Source organism: Typopeltis vanoorti, chromosome 5, assembly GCF_054136105.1.
Source record: "Typopeltis vanoorti isolate ZY-2024b chromosome 5, IOZ_Tvanoo_1.0, whole genome shotgun sequence".
Classification (NCBI taxonomy): Eukaryota; Metazoa; Arthropoda; class Arachnida; order Uropygi; family Thelyphonidae; genus Typopeltis; species Typopeltis vanoorti.
Window position 1 is genome coordinate 38,677,151 of NC_143553.1, and position 24,959 is coordinate 38,702,109.

General features: G+C 36.1%; 1 protein-coding gene across 1 annotated transcript in view; it reads right to left on the minus strand.

Moving 5' to 3' along the window:
* LOC150106327 (E3 ubiquitin-protein ligase RNF38-like) overlaps positions 1 to 24,959 on the minus strand; it is a 280,906-nt gene that overhangs the window by 41,417 nt on the left and 214,530 nt on the right. The window contains exon 9 of the mRNA XM_090393082.1: positions 12,298 to 12,440. Coding sequence (XP_090249208.1) covers positions 12,298 to 12,440 — 143 coding nt within the window. The remainder of the gene's footprint in view (positions 1 to 12,297; positions 12,441 to 24,959) is intronic.

Here is a 24,959-nt window from a genome sequence, read left to right on the forward strand (position 1 = left end):
GTCATGAAATACGGAATGAATAACGCACAAAGATCCAGCAGTGCTAGAGTAATACCAAGGCAACTAGACATGCCATATTCTATCAACTGTGTGGAAAATCCTGCATGAAATGCCAAAGTTTTTTCTGTACAAGATCTCCCATACTGAAACTCTGCTTCATAGTGATGTGGAAAAGACTGCAGTTTGCCCTGACGTTCTTAGCTTGAATGAAGATGGATGATTCATGGCCGTGGAAGATCTTGCGGAGTGAGGAGACACATTTTTATCTGAAAGTAGTCAACGCACACAATTCCTGCATTTGGACTGCAAATAACCTTCATGTGTTCCATCAGACCCTTTACACACACCGAAAGTCACAGTGTGATGTGGTTTCACTGTATCTTTATTATTGGTCCATATGTTTTCGAAGAAGTTCGACTGACAGGACCAGTGACTTGTACCATCACTGCTGTTAAGTGTCAAGAGAAAATGGCAGGAGAATATGAAAATGGCATTCACAGAATGCAATTCTTAGAACATTGAAAGGATGACATATTGAACCATATCTGTAAGTCATACAAACACGAAAATTGATTTGTTGTCTCTCTCTTCTAGCCATTACTGTTTAATCCCAAACCACGAGCTCATAGCACCAAATGTCCCCTGGTGGCAGAATTTTGTAATTTTTTATTTTCTGTAAATAAAAGCCCCATGTTCCAGAGTGTACTTACTACCAAATTCGGTTGAATTTCATCCAGTACATTTTTCGGTACAGGGCTCTGAACACCTCCTCTTTAATTATGGCCAACCTGTATTCCTGGCAAAGTTTCGCAGCATTCAGATCACTGGATGGCACTCCACAAACCCTCAATTTTGATCAGCCTCTGTGTGTGTGTGTGTGTGAGAGAGAGAGAGAGAGAGAGATAATGGATTCACTTGGCTGAAAGACATATTTGAAATAGATTAATGACTAGAAGCCAAAAGATAAAACTAGATACACTATATTTTATTTAAATAAATCACACAACTAGACTTCATTAGTTGCATTACATAGAGGAAATACAAACATTGTGAAGAAATAGCTATACATTAAAATATCAACATACTGCATTTGAAGGATTTCCATGTACTGTTTCACTGTTGGGAGAATGCATGCATTCATGATCTCATAAATGACAAAGTTGGATAGCTGAGGTACTGGACTGAGGACAATTCCCTTAGATTCCACAATTCTTCTTTCGAGTTCATCATAGCATTTAAAGATGTTATCTGATTTGTTCTATATGACTGGGTGAGTGATAGAGTTTTTGTCATTAGTGTCAGTAGAATTGAGGACGTAATTAGACAGTGTGCTGGCTCTCGTTCTGCCATTTGTGATGTCTCTCATATGCTCTTCCAGACGTAACTGAATGGATTTTTCAGTCTAACAAAAATAAAGAATGTTGCAGTTGCACGGTAAACTGCCGGGATATTTTAAGCTGTTATGTTTTTTAGGTGTAATGAGTAAAGAACTGAGCTTGGGCAGAGGAGTGAAAGAAGTCCAGATTTCTAACCATTATCTCAGAGACACTTACTTGGCATTCACCACCATGTAAAAACATCACGATGATGTTAATACTGAAATTTATAATGAACAGGTAAAAGCACAGTGGACTACTGAAGAGGAACATTCTACAACTTACAGTATTCCTAAAACATTCAACTATCAAAATATCTTAGTCCAACCAGGAACATCATCTCGAAAGCCACTTTGTCTGCCCAAAATGTCAGCAAGACTTTGCCACCTCTATAGTTCTGGATGTTCACTGATGTGCAAAATTTCCCATTGCTATTAATACTGAAATTTGTACTTAACAAAGACATGGACTGTTGAAGAGGAACATTATCTTACCTTCTGTGAAGTCTCATTAGCTACAGATGATATAGCTCATATCAATGAGGTTTTGGCAGAGGTTATGACCAGGCAGACAATAGCTATGATCAGAACACATCATAAATTATCATCTACAAAGAACTAGTGATGCAACTGTGAATGCTATATTACAAGATCCCACAAGGCCAGGAATACTCCTGTACCTTCTGCTTCATCACTATCATCTCAAGAGAGAAGTAGAACCAGTACAATTTCATCTCTTCTTCAAGTATGCCTTATGAAATCACAGGATCAGCCTCCTATTCCTCAAAATTGTTATTAATATTAAGTATTAATATCAAGGTTGAATCATTATTTGGAAACCAAATTTCCATGCAACACCTTCCTTCCCAGATAGTGGAGCATCATCTGTTCAATCCAACTAGAAAGAGAGAAAGCATCTTTATACTTTCTCTTATATAAAATTTTATTTTATATAAAATTATATAAAAAGAATAGAAACATTTGTGCTAGATGAAGCATTTTCTCATCCTAGTGAGAAGCACAAGGAGTTTGTTTGCTTTTCAAGAGATGTCTTTTCCACTCGACCACCATACCTAACTGATTTAGCCCTTCCGTTTCAAGGTCCATTTTGGAAGCAAAATTTTTCCATCCATCTTCTTCTGATGAAATGAAGCCTTTGCTTCCATCTAGTTCATCAGCTACGGGACCAGACGGTTTTACTGCTGCGGAGGTTCAACACGTTCCTCTGCCTATTTTGCAAGATTTAATTGATCTACTTCTGTTTACCACATGTCTACTATCATATCTTCACCAATCAAGAACAATGTTAATTCGAAAGAAGGAAGATGCATCTGTATCCTCTGATTACCATCCAATTACAGGTAATTGGACGGTAATAATTGCTAGTACTCTCTCCTACATCTCTTTCATAAAGTGTTAGTTAAATGTCTAGAGTCATGAATCCATCAGGAGGATTTTAATCAGTCTTCATCCCTGTAGATGGCTGTGCTGACAATGTCTTCATTCTTTTCTCTCTTCTCTCTCTCTGAATCCCATAGCCAACTTTGACTTCTCTTTATGGCATCAATGGACCTCCAAAAGGCCCCTGACTGTGTCTCCCTTCAAGCTATACTTAGAGTTCTTTTATTGCAAGATATCCAGAAGCTTTTCTCACCTACATATCAGATTTATTCTGCAAATTCCCTTACTATCAACCTGGGCTCCAAATCAACATTCATCCCAGCACTTAAGGGTGCATGCCAAGGAGACCCTCTCTCTCTCTCTCTCTCTCTCACACACACACACGCTTGATTATTAACGTCAAGTTATTTACTAATATCCTCATTTAAATAAGAAACTGATACAGTCGAACCTCTCTGCAGCAAACACAGCTAAAACAAACTCACTCACTACAGTAAACTACTGAAATATCCTAACCAAAGCTCAATAAGTATAATGCTATTCTAAAGAAGAAAATTCACCATAGTTAACTATAAGGGGGGACTGGAAAGTAATCAATTATTTTTAATAGGTCATTTTTAGCCGATTGTTTTTTCTTAAATAACACATAAATTATTAAATTTGATTTTTATTTAAATATTAGTATTACTTTTCTATTTAAAAAATCTATTTTTTTTTTTTAATTTTAGATTATTTTTTTTAATATGACGGACTTTAAAGTTGAAGAGCACCATTTACATCAGTGTATTCTGTTTTTGTTTCACCAAGGAAAGAATGCTACCGAGGCTACCAAAATCATTTGCTCAACTTATGGAGATGTATGTCAGCGATGGTTTAGGAGATTTGCAGAAAAAAATTTTGATCTCTATGATCGTCCTCGATCTGGAAGACCTCTTACTCTAGATGACGATGCTCTTAAGATGCTCGTTGAATCAGATCCAAAACAAACCATACAAGAATTAGCAGAGAAACTTAATTCATCATGGTCAACTGTCCAAGAGTACTTACATAAGAGTGGCAAGGTTCTTAAACAGGGTGTATGGGTACCGCATGAACTGTTAGAAAACAATAAAGCACAGAGATGGGTGATTTGCAATTCATTGTTGACCAGACAACAAAATGACCCCTTTTTGGAATGAATCGTAACTGGTGATGAAAAATGGGGGCTGTATAAGAATAATAAATGCAAAAAACAGTGGCTTTCTCCAAATCAAACTCCAATTTCAACACTTAAAGATGGACTTCATCCACAAAAGGTTCTGTTGTGTATTTGTAATGAATAATTCATGGAATTATTCATTACGAACTCATGGAACAAGGTAAGACTATCACAGCAGCCATCTACTGTTAACAATTAGAGCGACTACATCAAGCATTGTTAATCAAACATCCTGCGCTTGTCAATCGAAAAGGTGTAATTTTGCAGCAAGATAATGCAAAACCACATTCTGCAAGAATGACTCAAGAAAAAATTAGGCAGTTAGGATGGGAACTTCTACCACATCCTCCATATTCGCCGAATATTGCCCCTAGTACATAAGAAATAAAACCTTCCGTTTGCAAGATGATGTCCAAAGGAGTTTGATATAATTTTTTGCCTCCAAAGAAAAAACTTTTGCAAAAAAGGAATTCTAAACTTAGCAGATCGTTGGAATAAGGTTATAATTAACGATGCCGATTATAGAAATGAATAATGTTAATTTGTTCTTTAAAAAAATTTATATTAAAAATGTAGTTCAAAAAATTGATTACTTTCCAGTCCCCCTTATACTATAACAAACTATTTGTGTCCCTACAAGTTTGCTATTGTGAGGCGACTGTACACCGACTACTGAAGATATCTAACAAACATAATTAAAATTCATTAAGGATTTTAATTAAAGTATTGAGAGTAAAATATATATATATATATATATATTTTTTTTTTTTTTTTTTTCCCCATATATGAAAGTGTTCAACTGACCTGAATTCTTTTCAGAATATTTTAAAACACTAGAAGTATGATGAGGAAGTGGAGATTAAAATTTAAAGTTATTTTGGTTGATAGTAAATTTAAATTACTATCAACCAATTGGAATAAAATTCAAATATCAACCTCATCCATTTCTGCTGGATCTTTTAGTGACAGTTATGTCTCTAACCCTAGCCTCAGCTCAGATCCAAGTTTTGCACTTTTTATCTAGAATGCCAATACCAAGTAATATCATCATCATCAAATTCCTGACATGTACCCTCAAGAGGTGTACAGGATATGATAGTACTATATGAAAAATTTACATCATTACTAACTTCCTATCTACAATTTTCCTCCAAATCAGTGTTACCTGTCAAGACTCCAGCATTATCAGATCTTATATTTCTATCTTCCAAGGCACTTTTTACCATATCAATCCACCTATATCTGGGTCTTTTTCCTGCCAACCTAGCAGAGAACACTTGTTTTGCTAATCGTTCCTCACCCATTCAGTTTAAGTGACCATACCACCCGAGATTAGCTCTGCTAACACATTCCTGGATGCTGACAATGTCAAGTTCTTTCCTAATATCCTCATTTCTAATATGATATTGCCATTGATGCCATCTGTTCATACCTCTAATCTTTCTCAGGACTCTCGTATCTGCAGTCTCTAGTCTTTAATCAAGCACTTTACTTCAGACCCAGCTCTCAGATCCATAAGTTAAAATTGGTTTGAAAAATGTCTTGTATACAGCTAATTTAGTGTTTTGACTAATTTCTCTCTTATTCCATATAAATTTATTCAGTTGACTTCCTACCACACCAGCTTTGTTAATTCTGTTGTCTATTTCCATATTTCATTTACCATCTTCACTAAAATTCGTGCCTAAGTAGCTGAAATGTTTTACTTGTTTTATAGGTTCTCCATTCACAATGCAGTTGATATTTTCAATGGTTCTGCCTACTTTCATTGTCTTCGTCTTGTTATTGCTGACCTAAATACCAAATCTATTAAACAGTTATTCAATTTAGTCAGGGAATCTTGCAGACTTGTAGCAGATTTATTTACAAGTATAACATCGTCTGCATACAAAGAGCTAACATTAAAATGTCCAACCTTGATATCAGGTTCAATACCACACTCCTTCATAATATGATCCATATAAATAATGAATAACAGTGGGGATAATGTGCATCTTTGTCTGACACTAGATTTAACATTAAACAGTCTTCCTGTGCTTCTTTCAATTCTAACTGCAGACTTGCAACTCAAATAAAGACCAGACCAAGTATTGATTGATATAACGCCCCACTGACACCATATAACTGTAGTGTTTTTTATTATTATTATTACGGGTATCTCCATGGAGTCAGTAGACTCATCGCGGGAGACCCAAACTAGCAAAACAATATCTGTCATATCTCTTCTTGAATTCATTTACAGACGAAGAGCTCACAACTAAGTCAGGCAATGAATTCCACTCATTCACCACCCTCCAGGCAAAAAACCTTGTTCTGACACCTTTGTTAACCACACTCTTCTTTAATTTCCAGAGATGACCTCTTGTTCTTCCATCACTTTCACACAGCTGAAACATTTCCCCTGCATCAATCCTATAAAAACCTTTTAGTAATTTGAATGTTTCTATCATATCCCCTCTTCTTCGCCTATCAACCAATCTCTGCAATCCACAAGCTCTCAATCTATCAATGTAGGGAGCATTTTTTTATATCACTCACCAACTTGGTCACTCTTCTCTGAACCCTCTCCACAGCCTCCTCATCTCCAAGGAATCCAGGTGACCAGACCTGAGCACAGTAATCCAAATGTGGAAGTATCAATGCTTTATAAAGGGGAATAATAACCTCTTTATCTCTGGATGTCAGTGTGTTCCTCAACAACCAAGTAATCCTATGTGCAATCTTGGACACCTTAGCAATGTGTCCTCTGAACTTCATCTCCCTATCTACCAATACCCCTAAGTCCCTAGCCTCATCAATCTCTTGGAGTACCTTTCCATCGATGTAGTACACAGCTGGTAATCTTTTAATCCCAAAATGCATGACTTTACACTTTTCCACATTGAACTGACATCCATTTTCTTTTGCCCATTTTACCAGCTTATTTAAATCCTCCTGCAAACTTTCAACAGCTTGATTTTTTATTGCACTACACAACTTTGCATCATCAGCAAACAACTGAATATCTCCCTTTAAGCCGTTTCCTATATCATTTATATACAAATTAAACAACATTGGCCCAAGCACAGAGCCCTGAGGCACACCACTGGTCACCTGCCTCATTCTGGACTCGGCTCCTCCATACACCACCTTATGGTATCTCTCCCTGAGCCATTCTCCTATCCATATCACCAATTTAATATCCATTCCCATCTGCTCCAATTTGCGTAACAGTGTTCTATGGGGTATCCTGTCAAAAGCCTTAGCAAAATCCAGAAGTACCACTGTGTAGCCAGTTCCTTTGTCCAACTCAGATGTTATTCTATTATGAATAGTTAATAGATTGCTAAGGCAGGATCTACCTTTAACAAAACCATGTTGGCCTCTATAGAGTATCATATCCTGATCCACCCATTCTTGAATTTTGTCTTTAACCAACTTTTCCAATACTTTTACCACTACTCCTGAGATGGTGATTGGTCTGTAATTCAATACCGCAGTTTTAGAGCCACCCTTATGCAAAGGTACCAATTTGCCTAACTTCCACTCCCTAGGGACCATACCAGAGTTCAAACTTAAGTTAAATATCCAGGTGAGAGGGGTTGACAATTCATTTGCACATTCACGCAACACCCGAGCTGATATTCCATCTAAGCCTACCGCAGTGTTTGCATTTAAGTTTTGCAATATATTTAATACCTCTGATTCTTTAGCTTCAATTCTCACATTAGGTATTGCTGTAGGTATAGAGATATCCTCACTTGGGTGATAGACTTTTGAAAAGTGATCACTCAGTAACTCGACTATTACATCTGATTTTGTCACCTCAATACTATCAGCACCCACTAAGGTTATCCTTCCGAAGTCATTCTTCCTCTTACTTGCCACATAGCGGAAGAACTCTTTGGGATTACCCTTGATCTCTTTGGCTAAGGTCTTCTCATAATCTGATTTAGCTTTTCTTACCATGCTGGTAACCTTCCTAGCTTGAGCCTTGTACTGCTCATGGGTGTCCTGATCGCCTTTCTCCTTGTAAATTCTCCATAACATTTTCTTTTTTTGCAGTTCAAGCTTGATACTACTGCTCATCCATCTAATGCCTGCCTTGTTTGACCTCCTGACCATAGGGACACAATCTGATATTGCTTTCCTCAGATACCCGCTGATTTTATCCCAAGCACTGCTAACATCTTTCCCTTGCAATATGTTCTGCCATGGGATGGCTGCAAGCTCACTCCGAAGCTTGTTATAATTGCCTAACCTGTAGTTCCGTACATACCCCTTCTTAATAGAAAAATCCACAGATTTTGCAACCTCCCAAGTCAATACCACATGATCGCTTTCACCAACTGGAGGTAACGAGGACACCTTACTTATGCATATAACCTCTGAACCAATAACCAGGTCCAACACTCTCACACCACGTGTCCCTTCAGTTACGTGCTGTTTCAAGTAATTATCTCGTAGAAGATGTATGAATTCCATTTCCTTTTTGCTACGTGATATTTCCTCCTTCCAATTGATATCACCGTAATTAAAATCCCCCATAATAATCACCAAGCCTTCACTCATTGCACTAAGTTGCTGATGCATGAATTCAATATCTCCCCCCGTACTCCCTGGCCTATAGCAGCATCCAACTGTATATTTGGTTGCGTTGGTCACTATTTTGCACCAGACTGCCTCAAATGAACTCTCATTCACATGTCTATCATCATGATATACTATTTTCTTTGGCTGCAACACATCAGCTATCATCAACAGTACTCCTCCTCCTGTTCTATCTTCTTTATCCTCCCTGAAAATACTGTACCCATCACATTCAATTCCAGTGACCACATCTTCTGCTGACAGCCAAGTTTCACTAATGCCTACAACTTTTGGTGAGATTTCACTGACTAATGCCATAAATTCTTCTCTCTTATTTCGAATGCTTCTAGCATTGGTATACAAAAATTGCAGATTCCCTCTAGATCTTGTACCGGCTTTAGAACTGATATATAAGTCACTAACTACCGTAGTCCTATGCCGATTTTTATCCCCTCTCTTCTGCAATTTATTCAGTCTATAAGGATCAATAAATACACAATCAGTGCTAAAGTTTCTCTCTCTTACACTCAACCTTTTCAATATTAGTTTCCCTGCCCAATAACTTCAACCTGTTCAGAAAACAATAACTTCTTCAATCGCTTATGTCCTTCCATGTTAAGATGCAGTCCATCTGTAGCATACAACTGCCTTTTTCCTTCAAACACACTCCAAACATCAACAAACTCCAGACCTCTTTTTCTGCACATTCTTGCAATCATATCATTCATTATCATTGCTCGTCTACTTAACTCGTAATTGTCAAAACGAGGCAGCACACACACTATTCTCCCATTGACACTTTTCCTCTTCACAATATCTAATAATGTTCTTAAATCTTTTCCTACCCAATTTATACTACCTCTCAGGTCATTCGTACCCACCATAACTATCATCTTGTCTGCTTCATGCCCTCTCTTTATTGCTAAAGCCACTCTTTCTATTGTCCCATCAGCCAAGCACTCCTCATGCATACCACTCTCCATACCCTTAATCATAGAATCACCATATATTTTACCACTCTTAACTTCATTCAAGTCCACACTCATGGACTCATTCTCTACACTATTCAGCATGACTCTCCCAGCTTCATTACTCAACTCTCTATTACTTACCCCCCCACTCTCACTACATCTCATTTCTTCTAGGCCACTTGTGGTTTTATTATATTGACTCCCAATCACTCCCATACTATTTATTACTGAATCATTCACCAAAGACTCACCCATATGTAATCCTGTTCTAGTTACTTCAGCTAAAGTAATCTCTATAGTCCTAATTTCTCTGTTTAACACATTAAACTCCGCTTTAACTTCCAGTATCTCCTTACCGATCACTTCCACTTCCTCATGAAGAAGATGAAGGTCATTTTTCATTTTCATAAACTCCCGCCGAAGTTCTTCCGCTACGGTCCCGATGTCAGCTTCCATTCCTAAACGCTCCAGCCTATCCCGACACTTCTCACATACGTCGACATTTTCGTTCTTCTCATTTTGCCAGACCGACCACAGATCCTTCACATTTTTCGGTGCATACATATAGCAGTTTCCGCAACGCATCCATTGCGAAAAATCTAACGCTGAGCCGGCCTTTCTTGTAGTAGTAGAAGTCCTGCGCGCCGCTGACGTACGTTTCTTGTTGGACGCCATCTTTACACGTTGATATAGTGAAACAAACGGCAGTGAAAACACAATATATACAACACAGTTCTAAACAATAATACCACTGAAGGACACTTGTTTCTAACCGATGCACAATTGCAGCACAATTTGTGACAAAAAGCCACACTATATTTAACTTTAAAAACACATTTTCTAGACTAGCTAAACTCGACCGCCACATTTACCAAGGACACTAGCGCCACCATTTTGAATAGCTTCTCTTTTGGCACCTTGTCATATGCCTTTTCCAGATCTACAAAACTTAAATACAGATTAATTAAAAGAAACACATGTATTAACCACAGTGAACATTATTTAATTGTAAATATTTCATCCTAAGTACCCTTGGTCTCCAGCTGTGGAATCCCCATGCAAAGCAAGGTACAGCACACGGTGCATGTGGAAAAATGGATCGAATTGCCACGATGTTATACTGGTGGGTGAGTTGCGTGACTGTTGCACATCATTGCTGAGACACCAGTTGTGATATCCCACGCTCACCTCTAGGACCAACCATGCATGGCTGATGAATGTGAGCCCTTCTTCTAGAAGTCTGTTCATGTTAATCCAATCCTGGTACACCCTTGATACAGTAGTATAGGAGCATCCAACAAGTGAGGCTGTTTCCAAAATACTGGCACCTGCTCTCCAAGCCTCAACACTCTGCCCGTGGTCAAATTAGCTTATATCACCACGTTTCCCCATTACTGGCAAATGTTTAATGATTATATATAGAGGATAGGTGTGTGCTCATTTATAAAAGTGGCATGTGATGTTCTTATGATGTGGTACTTTGTTATCGAGCCAAATATGTAAATCAGAAGGATGTTACTAATGCAAAACTAATTCAGTGTATATGTGGTTTGTATGTGCTGAAATCTGTGAATGATTTACTGATAGATTAAAGGTTTATGCACTGTTCAAGTTGCAACAGTATTTATGGATAGACTAGGTATATTCACAGACACAGTTCATAAAAAAAAATAAATACGTCAGGTGTATCCACCATTAAAACATATGGAATATTTTACTTTTCTTTGAACCAATGAACTAGCTGTAAGACTGCAAGTGGATTTTATTCAACAGCAACGTGAAAGTGGCAAAAATTATCAAATACTTACTGATGCCCATAAGTACAAGGCAAGTGAGAGTTGCTCTTTGTTAATTTTATGTAAGCATTACTCTAAATTAATCAAGATTCTCAATTAACTGAACAAAACAACTTCTAATGTAAACTTTATAATCAGATTATTTCTCTGTTCTTTCTATTTTTATTTATTTTTTGATTGACAAACAATTAATTGTATCCAAGTAATACTCTTGATATAATTATAATCATTACATATACTACAGGTTAAAATTTCAGCTTATTTTTAGTCAAACAGTCAGCCTGTATCCATTAGTCTGTCAGAATTTGAACACAGGAAACATTTCTTTCAGACAGTCTAATCTGATACACCAAAGGCAAATGGAATATGTGCAATCAGTGCACCAAACAATATAACAACATGCAGTATTTGAAAGCTTGGAACAATATAGTTCAATACCCAAAGTCAGTCAGAAATTACCTCCTGGAATGCAAAAAATGAACATCCAACTTTACAATCTGTGTTAGTCAAGTGGATAATATACCCATTCTCTAATCAACAGGTTATGTGTTTTAATCTCACCATGGATGTAGATATTTGTTGATGTATTTCGATGGAAGACAAATTTCATCACCTGGAAACCACCACCCTGCATAGCAGAAGCCAAAAATGGCTTTAAAATGTTCATTGTTTTGTAGCAAGCAGGGTTTCCAGATTATTGAACCCTAGCTCACCAAATGTGGTAAAAAAGTTCTACTGTTACACAACATTTTATGGACAAGATACACATGAAAAAACATCAACCGGAAACACCAACCTTTGAATCTCTGTGTCAGATCATAAAAAGAAGCATACACACACACACACACACAATGAAAGATGTTCTGACATGTTCCAAACCAAATGATAGAATTTCTAAGATAATATGTAAAACATAAAGCTGTATAACGATTTCTAGGTATGTGAAACTGTAAGCATTATTATTATATCAAACAAATTAAGTATTACCTGATTTAGGAAGTCCTCTAGGTTTAGCTTCCCCAAGTCGTTCAGCTAAATTTAGAAGAGCTTCATAATTTTCAGCTTCAGGTGATTCAGGACTTGGAATATCCTGCGCAAAGGCTGGCAGAGAAGGATTGGACAACATAGCCCTGTTACAACCAAAGAATATTGCTTTGTACATCTGTTATCAGTATTCAACGTTAAAACAATTATGTGAATTAAAATATTAAGTAATCTGATTTTATAGGAAAAATACAGATATACGCGCACCTCAAAATTTAGATTTCTTTATTTATAAATACAGGAAAACATGTGATACTGCACGGACCTTGGAAATACTCAGAAAGAGTAACTTTAGATTTTAAAATAATGCATGTTTTCTAAAACTATTAATCTAATAGAGCTAACATTCAGTTAATTTAATCCTTCATGATGTATTTTCTGTTTCATAAGCACAACATTTTGTTAATAAAGTGCAGATGATCTGTGCAATAAATATTCAGCAAAACTTTCATATAATGAGCCTACTAACAGTCAGGTATACATACCTACTAAAAGACATGGGACATGTGCATACTATGTCTTTATATGGATAGAAATTAATGTGATATCCTGCTTTTGGCCATAATAACAACTCCAATGCATAGAGGAAGATATTCTAAGACATGCATTCTTTAGTTCCATTAATGTAAAGAACCATCTGAGCTGTGTCCTAATTCTGCATTCCACTTCATTTTTCACAGGTGATCTGACAGACTGAAGTTGAGGCCATATGATAAGTGCCACAGTGCACCAAATGTCATCTTCAGATGAGAATCTGAATAGGAACTGCATAGAAATCTGAACTACATAGAAAGATAAATGATATGGAAACAAATAGAATTCTGATTATAGCAATTTCAACTATGAGATATAGACTGAAGAGAGGAGAAATCCAAGTTTAGAGAAAAAGAACTTGTAGAATTACGCAGGGATAACAGGATTGCAACCTTAAGTAGCATGTGATGGAAGGGAGTCTTGGTGTAAGAATGTGGAGTTGGTAATAATATCTAAGGCTCTGTCTATAAATGGGCTAATCATTATGCCTCGAGTTGGTGAAACTAATCTATGAGCAGATATCATGCATTACAGATGAAGACTACTGTAGGAAGAGTATCATATTAATGGAAATTCACTGCACTTATCAACGAAGTGTGAGAGGGATATTGTGGACAATGAGTTGAGGTTTAGGAGACATGTAGGAATAAAGTAATCATTAGGAATTGTAGGAATAAAGGAGTTGGGTCAAAGCTGTATAACTGAGAGGAGACTTCAACATAGCCTTTTAAGGAATGCAGAGAATCGACTGGGGCTTCTGAACTAATGTCTAATCGTACACCCAGTTATGCATCTATCTGGTTACTGAATGAACAAGGATGGGCTGACAATTTGGGATTAAGCCAACTAAATTGTATTCTTATTGGCTTAAACCACAATGCAAAATGATGGTACAACATGACAGAATTTTATGCCAGTTGGGGAAATTGCCTGGTCCCTGTTGTTTTCATCAGGAACCAGAGCAAACAGTGCAAAGTCAGATAATGGAACAAATCCTGGAACACATCCCAACTCAAAATCAGCAGAGTTCAAGATCGGTACTATCAATGTAACAAGCATCAATGGAAAAAAAAAAAAAAAAAAGTAACTAGCAGAAGAATTGGGTAAGTACCCGTTCAACATAACAGGTGTGACTGAAACAAAGAAGACAAAAACAGATTAAATCTGTCTATGCAAAATACAGAATGTTATATTCAGGCAATAACAATCAAAGAAAAGAAGCAGTAGTTATATTATTCAATATTAAATACTAGTATAATCTTCTTAAATGGCAGGCAATATTAAGTAAAGTGATGTGAGCAAATATCATAATGAGGAACTGGACAATGATTTATATGTGCCTATGGTGCCACAGAAAATTCTCCTAAGGAAGAAATGGAGAAATTTTTCCAGGCATTAGAGAAGACAGCTGATACAAGGAAAAGTTCGTCCTTGTTGGAGATCTAAACAGCAGAGCAGGAAATGATTACCAAAAAATGTTTTGGGAAAATTTTGAGAAAAAAGCAAAACTAATAATAATGGCAAGCACCTGCTAGATTTCTGTCCAGGATATGGACTAGTTATTACTAACACTTTTAAACAATAAATTACACGATAACCACAGTAATTAACTTTAATGAAATGAAAGTACAGATATTTTGTACTGAAAATAACAGTACATCATCAGTGTGTAGAAACAAGCAAATCAAAGAAATGGGAATACAAAGTACATACAGCAGTCAGTGGTTTACCAATTAAAAACTGTTGGCACATGCTAGAAATTAATATTAATAAATAATATTATTAAAAATATTATTAAAACTATTTTGATGGCTACATAAGATAAGTATTTCCCAAACTTTTGGGAGAGAGAGAGACAATCGTTCTGATTCAGATTTGACTGATGGAAAAGGGCTTTGTAACTTTCTTTGAAAAGGCATTCATATTTAAACCTGCCTCTATGGAGAAGATGTGCTTCATCCCACTGGATACTGTGTTTAGTGTCAATACTATGTTGCGCAAGACCAGATTTTGAGGTTTAATGTATTCGATATAATATTGATGTTCATTAATTATTTTTTCCATAGAACGGCCTGTCTGCACAAAGTATGTTAGATTATTACATTCACAAGGTATCTGGTAAATGCCAGCTAATGATAGAGGTGACAGTTTGTCATTTGTAGATGGTAAATAACAAATGAGAAATCCTGTTGATAGGAAAATATGTGGGAATGAGATGATCTTCAAAATTCTACCAAACGGTTCAGAGATGCCAGAGATATAAGGGATTGGAACCCTACAGTCTGTTGAAGAATCTTGAGGTGTTGGAACATAGGAGTCAATTATCTGCTGGATTTGATTAGGGTTGTAACCAGGAGAGAATAATCCAGGTGTGCGGTGCTCATCCACCGAATAGCATTATCACTGATATTATATTTCTGCATTTATTCCTGTTAATAACTCCGCTAATTGTTTCCTGGCTTTGCGCGATTCCTAAAATTAACACAATATGCTAATGCTTCATTGCCCTCACCTCTTTATGAGGGCAATGAAGTGCTTCATTGCATTAATGCTTCATGAAGAGGGCACTTTTCAAAGTGTAAACATTGCATCACATTTGCGTTAATAGCCCAGGTGTGCTTTCAAAATACATACAACTTTGAGCCCTTTGAAAAGATGTAAAGAGGGCACAGTGGGTTAAATTCTTAGCATTCTAGTAGTTTTAAACTGCTCAGAAGGCTAGGCTGGGTGAGCTCAGAGATAATAGTACCTAGCAGCTGTGATTGGTTATTGTGTCAACCAATCCAATTCAACATTGTCATTTGTTATGAGTTGCTGTTTTTCTTTTCTGAGTTTCATCTGTTTTGTGTGCATACAGTGTGAACTGACATGGTAGGCAAGTTTTTATATATATAATATAGACAAGTTTTTAATATATAATTTGATAAATTTATAAAATTTTTGCCCATATTTACAATGGGAAACAGTACTGTAGTCGAAGGAGGTAAACCTCATCCTCCTTCGACTGATTCAAATATATGAACCAAATATAGCATTCCCCTTCATTGTTTTCTAATATATCTTAAAACAAGCACATTGTTCTCCACTCTGCATAGATTTGGTTACAATTAACTGATAAATTAAAGTATTCAAAGTTATCCTACAGTTAATTGCATTGGACCAATTAAGATGAGCACTGATGTACTATCTGATCAGATCCTGTGGCTTCCTCTCTATGAGAGGGTTGCAGCTGATTACTAGGGAGATAATGAAGCAAGGTGGTTTCCCGTTGCCTTTCTTGCAGTATTTCTATGACTGTAGCCTGTGTGTTCATAGATCCAGTTTGCCTGCCTGCAGGATGAAAAACCCCAGATAAACTGGCAGATAAAACCCTGCTGTCCATGCCCAAGACTGGCTAACTTGGCTATGGCTGAGGCTCCTCACGTTGTTGACGGGAATCGAACCTAGGACACTGCTTCCGAAGGCATGTGGTTGCGAAGCGCAAAGCCACTAAGTTAACTGTGCTGACTATACACTCTTAAAACTTCATACATCGATAAAAATGTAATCATACGGTCAAATTGATATGATTTTGTAGCGCGGGTTGCATAAGACACGACAGCACACCCAACCGAAATGGGCATGCATGCAACGTCACTGGTTGTAACCATTAAATTCCATTAACATTTTGATAGTGAGAAGTTCTTGTTGTCAGTTGAAGTTCTTAATGAAGCTTGTTGCAAGCTTCATTAAGACAAAAGAGCAATATATCTATTTCGAAAGCAGATAAAGGAAAAGCTGTAGTGGTAATGCATAAGGCCGACTATGAGAGGAAGATAGACTGCCTTTTACAGGATACCTCCACCCATCAAAGAAATTAGTTATAACCCTACAAAAACACAAATTAAACAAATAAGCTACTTGATGAAGTTGTTAGTTGTGGATCAAATTACTTTGGACAAGTTGCACAGTCAATTTAGAAGTACTCCTCGCTTATATGGTCTCCCAAAAATGCATAAAGAAGGTTATCCAGTAAGACCTATCGTGAATTGTACTGACTCTCCCACCTATAGAATTGCTAAATTTCTGTTCACATTTATTAACTGCCCATACTAGACAATCCAGATCATTCAACAAGAATTCCACACATTTTCTTGAGAAAATCAAGGATATTCAAATACAAGAGTCGGATTTGTTAGTCAGCTTTGACATGGTTTCCCTCTTTACCAACATTCCATTATCTGACACTATTAATTAACTATATAATGATTACCCTCCTAATATTGCAAAGAATTTTGAATTTGTTATAGAATCAAGATGTTTCAGCCGGAAAAACAAGATCTATAGACAAGTTGAAGGTACTGCTATGGGTTGTCCTCTGTCTCCACCTTTGGCAAACTATTTTTTGAACCATCTGGAAGATATCTTCTTCTCATCCATTCATCACTAACCCTCTCATTGGTTTTGTTATGTTAATGATGTCTTTGCTGTTTGGCCTCATTCTGAAAATGAACCACTTTCCTACAACAGATCAACAGCCTTCACCAAGGAAAAAGAAAAGACTGGTAATTTATCGTTCTTGGCCATCCTTCTTAAGTACGCAGCCTCCGGTAATTTACGAACCAGTCCAGTGTTTATCGAAAATCTACCTTTAGTGGCAGGTTTTCATGAAACATCTGCTCATCGCACCTCTCAAAAAAAAAAAAAAAAAAAAAAAAAAAAAATTTGGTTTTATCGTCTTTAATTAATAGACACATAAGGTGTGCTCCTCTCCCTCAAGCTTACAACAAGAACTTCTCACTATCAAAACATTAATGGAATTTAATGTTATAACCCTAATCAAATCCAGCAGATAATTGACTCTCATGTTCCAACACCTCAAGATTCTTCAACCGACCACAGGGTTCCAATCCCTTATATTTCTGACATCTCTGAACAAATTGATGGAATTTTGAAATATCATCATCTTATTCCCAAATATTTTCCTATCAACAAAATTTCTCATTTGTTGCTATGTACAAAATCATTAGCTAGCATTTACAAGATACCTTGTGAATGTAATCTAACATACTTTGGGTAGACATGCCATTCTGTGGAAAAAAGAATTAATGAACATCCATATTATATTCAATACATGAAACCTCAAAAGTCTGGTCTGGCACAACACAGTATTCAGTGGGAAGAAGCTCGTCTTCTCCATAGAAGCAGGCTTAAATATGAACGGCTTTTCAAAGAAAGCTGCAAAATCCTTTTACATTGGCCAAATCCGAATCGAAATGACTGTGTGTCTCTCTCTCTCTCTCTCTCCCAAAAGTTTGGAGATTCTTATCTTATGTAACCATCAGAAATAGTTTTAATATTTTTAATAATAATGTTATTTATTAATTTCTAGCAAGTGGCAACAGTTTTTAATTGGTAAACCACTGACTGCTGTATGTAACCTTGTATTCCTGTTCCTTTGATTTTCTTGTTTCTAAACACTGATGATGAGGTACTGTTATTTTTAGTACGAAATATCTGTACTTTCATTTCATTAAAGTTAATTACTGTGATTATCATGTAATTTATTGTTTATAGTCATGCCACAGGTACCTTTAAAGATAAGAATTACTAACTCTTTGCTCTAACATAAAAATGTTCATAAATTCACATGGAGAGAAGATGAAAGAAATAAGAAACATCTCAATGACGACGTTATAGTTGATAGCGTCGTTTTGCCACTGGTTCAGAAATAAGAGTATACAGAGGATTTCAAATAGGAACTGATGAAGATTTAATCCTTTCTTTTAGGCTTGCACAGTGATCCGAATACATTTTTGAAAATTATGGAGACAACTACCGTGTTTGAGTAAAACTTTAGTTTAATATAACTAAATTCTACATTCGACATTTCGCCCTTTATATCAAGGTCATCTAATGGAGCATATGCACTATATACAGAGAACAAGCTACACTACAATCTATCTGGTTTGTTAAAGTTACTAACCAACCGTTACAACAATTGTTGACCTGACCTCTACTGAAAAAAAAAAGTTTCTTATTTTATTCTAAAATTTATGGAATATACATCAACGCTAGAGTCCTATTATTAATATTATCTGTTGGTTGAAGAAGTACATTGGGCACAACAACAAGTTTATGTATGTATGTATGTATGTGTGTGTGTGTAAAATACCAAGCTATTTTAAACCTGGTTTTACTCCATTTCCCAAGTAAGCAAACAGACAAACAGGTCAAGTTTGCACCTGCAAGTGTTGCAAAGGCAAGGGGCTACAACCCAGACCAGTTTCAACCTTTATTGAGGTCTCATCAGTGGGAGCCAGGCAAGAAATACCAAGATTTTAGTAATACGGAGCTTACAAGTATTTTACCAGAACAAGTTACCATAAGGTGTTTTAACCTTATTAAATAAAAATCTCAAGAGGAGATATAAATGTAGAAAGTATTTTACTTTGGATATAATAAATGTTAAAGATACCAAGCTATTTTAAACCTGGTTTAAATCTCAATAAAGGTCGAAACCGGTCCGGGTAGTGCCCCTTGCCTTTAATACAAAGCAGCATACATCTCCTCCAGGAGATGTGCTTTGCATTAAGGGTAAATATTAAGATTAATGATCAGAGCTTATTCTACTTTTACCATGAGTTGCCTTGGTGTTGCACTACGTGCAGGGTCAGCTAGACTTGCAACACTTGCAGGCGCAAACTTGACTTGTTTGTCTGATTGCTTACTTGGGAAATGGAGTAAAACCAGGTTTAAAATAGCTTGGTATCATTAACATATATATATATATATATTTATGAAAAAATTGAATGACTAGAACCGAGATTTAATTAAAAAGGTTTTAATATAAACACACTACTAGTTTCGGCCTGTAACAGCCTTCTTCAGGTGACATTATAAAAGAAAAAACACTAAACATTGAGGGTTAAAAAACTATGAACAACATAGACAGTCTTTATACATAATTAGCATGAAAACGTTGTAGTTGTATTTGAAGCTGTTCTTTCATTTGTTGCATTGTTGGGAGAGTGCGTGCTTGCTGCATCACGTGAACGCCAGTACATGATTACAGCTGAATGACTATCTGGGAGGTTGTAGCTTAAGTTGTTATTTAGATGAACAGGACTGAAGATGATTTCTCTCGATTCCACAATTTTTCTCTCTATTTCGTCACTGCAACGGAAGATGTTTGTAGATTTTTCCCAGCAGACTTTGTGACTTTGGTTATCATCATTAGGATTAGCCGAGAAAAGGATATGACTTGATAATGCACTCGCTCGCTGTCTCTTGTAAGTAATGTCTCTCATGTGTTCTTCCATACGCATTTCGACAGATTTGTCTGTCTGCTCGAAATAAGGAATATCGCAGTCACATTACTCAAGGACAAGTTATCCAAAAAAATGTTAGCCTTGCTTACACATTGCATCAGGTCCGGTTACTTCAAATTTCAAGATAATATATACAAACAAAATCATGGACTGGCTATGGGTAATCCTTTATCTCCGGTTCTTGCAAATATTTACTTAGAAGATTTTGAAACCAAGGCTATCTCTTCCTTTATTTTAACACCTAAAGTTTGGAAACGTTATGTGGATGATGTCTTCATTGTTTGGAGCCATGGACATGAATCCCTTATGGTTTTCCTCGAACATCTCAATAGCCGACATCAAAGTATTAAGTTTACTGCTGAGCTTGAAACGGATAATTCCTTGCCTTGTCTTGATGTCAAACTGACTCGCTCTTCTGGTAAACTAAAAATATCGATATATAGAAAACCCACACATACCAACAGATATCTGCACAGTCAGTCCCATCATTTCCCTCCTCATAAGCTTGGAATAATTTCCACCTTGGAACATAGAGCCCGTTCTCTTCTTGATGATCCAAATGAACTGCTTACAGAAATAAACTATCTGAAAACTTCTTTCAAAGTTAATGGATATTCCAAGAAAATCATTAACAAATTCCTTCTTAATCCTCCTAGACATCACTCAGAAGAAACAAATAGATTCAAAAGCAATATATCTATTCCTTACATAAGTACTGTTTCACATAAATTAGCAAAAGTTCTAAAAAAATACAATATCAGAACCTTGTTCACTCCACTTCCAAAGATCCGTTCCTTAATTAGCCACCCAAAACCTTGTCATCATCAACTCAAATACCCTGGCATATATAAAATATTATGTGACTGCGATATTCCTTATTTCGGGCAGACAGACAAATCTGTCGAAATGCGTATGGAAGAACACATGAGAGATATTACTTACAAGAGACAGCGAGCGAGTGCATTATCAAGTCATATCCTTTTCTCGGCTAATCCTAATGATAATAACCAAAGTCACAAAGTCTGCTGGGAAAAATCTACAAACATCTTCCGTTGCAGTGACGAAATAGAAAAAAAAATTGTGGAATCGAGAGAAATCATCTTCAATCCTGTTCATCTAAATAACAACTTAAGCTACAACCTCCCAGATAGTCATTCAGCTGTAATCATGTACTGGCGTTCACGTGATGCAGCAAGCACGCACTCTCCCAACAATGCAACAAATGAAAGAACAGCTTCAAATACAACTACAACGTTTTCATGCTAATTATGTATAAAGACTATCTATGTTGTTCATAGTCTTTTAACCCTCAATGTTTAGTGTTTTTTCTTTTATAATGTCACCTGAAGAAGGCTGTTACAGGCCGAAACTAGTAGTGTGTTTATATTAAAACCTTTTTAATTAAATCTCGGTTCTAGTCATTCAATTTTTTCATAAAACTATGTATGTTAACCGAGTCAATGATCATTCTGTCATATATATATATATATTTTTTTTACAATATGATTATACATGTACATTCCAACCAGTATTGGTATGGAATGGTTTCTAATACTAGCTAGAAGTTGGCTAGAGTCCAGACTTATGCTGGATCTTATGTATTAGGTAGGCTGAATGTGTGCCATCCAGATTCTTGGAATGTTCATGCCACCACTGTTGTTGATATTTGGGTGGTTTATCAGAATTTCGCAGGCTTCCTTAAATTTCCTTTCATACCAGGTTTTTGTAGAGTTTAGTTATATTAAACTAAAGTTTTACTCGAACACGGTAGTTGTCTCCATAATTTTCAAAAATGTGAACAAGATTTTGTTTTGTGCAGGATAAAACTGAATTTCATATTGAAAAGAAGAGTATGCAAGAAAGTTTTACGAGGTTCTCTGAAAAGTTCTCGGCCTAACAATGAAAATATGGATTTATAATTTCAAAATTATTTTTATTTTTCAACATAATCTCCCTTAAGACTAATACATTTATTCCAGCAATACTCCAGCACCATTATTCCCGTCCCTGTAGTAGTTCTCATTAAAATCTGCAAAATGCCCTCTACAGCTACAATCAACTCTTGATTCAAAGAAACACGCTGACCAGTGAGGAAAAGTTTTAGTTTTGGGAAGAGATAGAAGTCAGAGGGAGCCAAACCTGGGAAACAGGGTGGATGTTCCAACAATTCATAGTGCAGATCCCTTAATTTTCATATTGCTAAAACACCTTTGTGGGCAGGTGTATTGCCCTGATGAAAGATGATTTTTTTCTTCTGCAAACCAGGTCGTTTCTCACAAACTTTTTCGTCTAGTCTGGTTAAAAGATCAGAATAATATTCCCCAGTTATTGTTTTACCCTTTTCAAGATAATTAATAAACAAAATGACTTTAGCATCCCATCACAAAACACCGATGCCATGACCTTTCCTGCTGATGGAACCGACTTTGTCTTCTTTGCTGCTGAACAACGGGCTTCTGTCCAATGTTTTGACTGCTGTTTGAATTCTGGTGTGTAATGGTGAATCCCCATAGTAATAAATCGACGCACAAAATCAGTTTTATTCTTGTTAAAACGCTCCAAGCACTGTTCAGAGATTTTCATGCAAGTGCATTTTTGATCTGCTGTGAGCAAGCATGGCACCCATCTTGTGCAAAGCTTTTTCATTTGCAATTTTTCATGCAAAATATATCTTACACGTTCTTTTGAAATGCCTATTGCAGTAACCAGCGTTCCCAGGAACACTTGTGTTCCACCATGAAAGATGTCACATGACACAGTTCTGAGTGTAATTCGTTACTCTAAATAAAAATTTAGAGGGAATTATTTCTGTTATATTACAGAACAATTAACAATATGGAAAGAAAAGATTTCAATTTACTATTCTTCCTTAAATACACACAATTAAGTCTGGATATCAAATTCACTGGGCACAGTTAATACAGTGAGTTGTGAATTTTTGTTTCAAGAAGAAGAACAATTAGTTACCTTGTCAACAGACCATACACTAAAAATGAAATTCTCTGAAATAACTCTTGAAGAATTTTGGATTTTTGTCCTAGTCGAATACCGAGCTCTCTCCACAAGAGCAATGAAAATTTTGTTACAGTTTTCAACATCATATTTATGAGCTCGGTTTCTCAATATTAACCCAAATAAGAAACTAAAAAGTGCGAAAGACATACTAATATAGGCAAAGAAATGAGGGTAGCTATATCACATATTAGACTTGATATTGCTGAAATCTGCAAAAGCCAACAAGCTCAAGTGTCGCATTAAAATAAGTTCCATTTTTATGACCCTAATGCTTTTGGTGTTCCCTAAATTTTTCTTATAATCAAAAGTGTTCCGTGACTTTGAAAAGGTTAAGAACCACTAGCCTATAGTTTCAGCAATTTCACGTACTTTGACTCACCGGTCATCCAATACCATATCGTTCACTTGATCAATGATTTCTGGTGTTGTTACACTTTTTGGACATCCTTCACATGGATCATCTTCAAGGCTGGTACGGCCACGTTTAAACTAGGCAGCCCATTTTTTAATTGTCGAAAATGAAGGAGAAGAGTGCCCATAAACTTTTATAAAATTTGAATGAATTTCTTTTGGGGTTTAACCTTCTTTTACAAAGAATTTTATAACTGCACAATACTCAATTTTATCCATTTCAAGAGATACAGGCAACACTTTTGCTTCAGACAACTGTATATAAAACAAACTACTTGATAGAATGAATTGCAATTTCACAAGGATACTTTTGACAGATGTACCAACTTAAAAAAAAAAAAATCTTGCCGATAGTGTTACCATCTATGGTCAAGAACTTTTCAGATCACCCTCATAAAACAAATCAAAGTTCAGCAGCTTTCAGAGATGAACTGTAGATGCAAAGATAAAAACATCATTTAAGAAACAATGAAAAAGTTTGAAAACAAAAACCAAACCTTGAAGTGACAAACTCTGAAGAAAACATTTGATTCAGCCAGAGGGGCAATTGGCGAGGTCGACTGTAAGAATAGAAAAATCGGACCTCCATGGTGGACTCAGGAAGTTAAAGAGGCAGTCGTAGAAAAGAAGAGAGCATATCGAAAGTTCATTGCAACTAAGTCAACTTGTGCTCTTAGAGAATACAGAGAAAAATGTAAGAAAGGAAAGCACTGTGTAAAACTAGCTAAACAAAAGTCATAGAAAAATTTTGGTAAAAACATAGAAAATAAATATCAAAGAGGTGGTAAAACATTCTGCAGACTATTGAAGAAGCTAAGAAATGGAGGAAAGAATATTATAAAAACAATCAGATATAATAAAGGTGACATGAAAACCAAAGATAAAAATATTATAGATGTCTGGAGTAATTACTTTGAAAGATTGCTAAATGAAACAAGAAGTGTCGGGACAGTGGTAGAAAGCTCCCAACAGCAAGGCGGTGAGGAATACATATCCATATTTCAAGTAGAAAAAGCCATCAAAACCTGAAATGTAGAAAGGCAGCTGTAGTAGATTAAATTCGACCAGAAATTCTCAAATATGGAGGCATAAAAGTCTTATAGTGGCGACACTGAATAATTTTCAGAAGACCTGGTCAGAGGGTTCAAATTCCTAATGATTAGATTGTTGGAAGTTTTTACACTTAGTTATACTATAAATTAAAGATACCAAGAAATTATATACTTGATTTAATCGTTTATCCAAGTATAGGCAAACAAGTTTGCACCTGAACTATTTTCAGGTGTGGGGCAGTTATAGAAGCTTATAACTTCACATCATTTGCCTTAGTATCAC